Source organism: Pelophylax lessonae (assembly GCF_965119305.1).
Source record: "Pelophylax lessonae genome assembly, chromosome: 2".
NCBI classification, from domain to species: Eukaryota; Metazoa; Chordata; class Amphibia; order Anura; family Ranidae; genus Pelophylax; species Pelophylax lessonae.
The window spans coordinates 565,652,518-565,654,936 of NC_138769.1; the positions used below are offsets into that span (position 1 = coordinate 565,652,518).

The 2,419-nt window shown below is 37.3% G+C and overlaps 1 protein-coding gene across 1 annotated transcript; it reads right to left on the minus strand.

Annotated features, from left to right (window-relative positions):
* Positions 1-1,203, minus strand: APOF (apolipoprotein F). The gene has a single exon (XM_082246917.1). The coding sequence runs from the start codon at positions 1,124-1,126 to the stop codon at positions 101-103; it is 1,026 nt and encodes a 341-aa protein (XP_082103043.1). The 5' UTR covers positions 1,127-1,203; the 3' UTR covers positions 1-100.
* Between the last annotated feature and the right edge of the window lie 1,216 nt (positions 1,204-2,419).

The following is a 2,419-nucleotide window of genomic DNA, read 5'->3' on the forward strand; positions in this document are numbered from 1 at the left end:
GGTAGGATGGATAAAGTTATTTTCATTATTACTTCTCTTTTTTTAAAAAGTTTAGAAATATTTGCTGTTGGTAGTAACAAAGGACTGCTGTAGGATGTCATTATTGTAACTCGCTTTTAAAATAGCTTATGGCTTTTTTCACACCAGATTTAATTGCAGGCTTTACAGCGACACCAACACCAACACCGACAACACTAAGAGAACCAGCAGTGGCAGCTACCACAGCATCATAGCCTAGATCTAGAGAAGCTTCAACCGCACGATCTTCTGCTACTTCAGAACAGCCCTGTGTGGCATAATAAATGGCACTACCAGCATTGTACCAACCACTGACCACTGGAATCCATTTCATCACTTTATGAACACGCAATTCTTTGTCGCTAATGCACTCAGGAGCAGTTGAACGCTTTCTCCTATAGGCATCATTGCAGTGATGCAGCCACACTCTTGTTCCCTTCTGAGGCATAATATATCCGCCATTCTGTGAAACAGTATAGTATCTTCCAGCATTTGAAGTAACACCAGCACAGGATGATCCTAGATAGTCGCAGTACATTTTGGCCTCCTGCACTGTTTTATGCACTCCCAAGTTCATTCCATTCAGGAAGACATTTTGTTTTTTATGGAAACCAGAACACTTCTGGTGAAGTGAATGTAGAGCTGAGGGTAGAAAAGAGTCCAAATTGAATTTCAGTACTTCAACTTCTACAACATGTTTTTCAGCATTGCGATGGTAAATATGGGGTTGGAGGATAAAGGTCTTCATCTGTTCATCAAGCAATTCATATATCTCTCTTGTGTCTTTATTCTTCAGTAAATCAATAAAGAGTTGGTCAGTTTCCAGCAAGCAGCCAACCTTCATCAAGCCCAGTACCAGTGCTGGTTTGATGAACTGTGATGAAGCTGGGGGAAGTAAGTCAAGGTAATTCATACATTCTTTTTGGAGGCTGGCACAAGACTGATTTCCTTTTGCCCATGAAAAACTGTTAAAAAGAAGATCATGACCATGTCCATCCAGGGATTCAGATGTTATGGATATGTTTTGCAAGGTATGTGTGTTAAGTGGCTTGCTGTACACATATGGACTTAAAAGCAGAAGGAATACCAAACCAAATGTCTGTTCCATATCTCCGGTAAAATTGTGCGATTACAACATATCTGCATTGGTAGGAGATAGCAAAAGCAGCAAAAAGTTAGTTGTAATCCCTGTTACAAAAGACAAATATCCAAAACAGAGAAAATAAACAGAAAAAAACCTCCAAAAGGGTAATATTTTTCCTCTAAAGTAATTAGAGAGAATTTTCTGACTTTAGCACAGTTGAATCATTAGCTGGATAGGATTTAGTAGCCCAATAATTAGTTTCACTGGTTGCCTGGATTAGTTCTTTAATGGCTCATTCACACAGGGCAGTCTTGCAACATCGGGCTTTTGTATGCAAGGGAAGCAGATATGCTGCATACAGCTCACTGCTAAGTGCCTGTAAAAAAGAATGACAGGCTGAAATACGCAGTGGCTGTATGGACTTGGACACTGCTTTGAGCCACCATGTTTATGGATTGGTAAGCTGCAAGATATTACATTTTTGTTTTTGAGTTTAATACTGCTTTAAGATTCCCAATGACATATAAATAGATTGAGTATAAGCTTTTGGACACATACTTTAATAGTTAAGTGATACTTTAGAATAATAATTAAAAAGAAAAAAATGAACAGAGGAAAACAGTAGAACTCACCTTAAACAGAGTTTATCCTCAAATCTTTTCTGGAATTTGAATGTTTAGCGTGAAAGGATGGCCATATCTCTGCCCACTGTTTAAAGTCCTATCAGTATCACTTTGTAAACATAAAACGTCACAGTGCCTCAAAAGCTAGAAATTTCATCATAACAAACCTTGCCAGATTACCAGCAATTATCACCCACAATGAAAAATGACCATAAGCTCACACGTAATGTATATGTTACTTTGGCTGCTGTGGGTTTTCTTGCTGCAATAGGTTTATATTTCAAATGATTTTAAAGGAATTGCAGGTTAAAAAAAAAATAGGATTTTTATTATCCTTTTTTCTTTTTATACAGCTGTAACGATGTGAAGCCACAGAAACATTATGAGCATGTGCATGTATTTGATCGCCATTAGAAGACATTGGCACACTAATTTCCTATAGAAAACGTGTGCTTTCAAAATTAAGAGCTTTTTCACATCAATTATTTTCAATGTGCCTCATTCACACCACAATGTTGTGTACATGTGTGCTGTAGTGTTGCTTTAAAATGCAACCTGCCTGCATTTTAAGCCAATACACATGAATACATGCAAAAACAATACAACATTAAGTAAAGATACAAAAATAAATTGTTGCTAGTATTTATACCCTTCCAGGAATCTGTCACTTTAGAACAGATGACGTGAAAATGCA

Coding starts and splice junctions, on each gene's coding strand:
- APOF (XM_082246917.1), bottom strand. CDS start 1,126: ATGGAACAGACATTTGGTTTGGTATTCCTTCTGCTTTTAAGTCCATAT.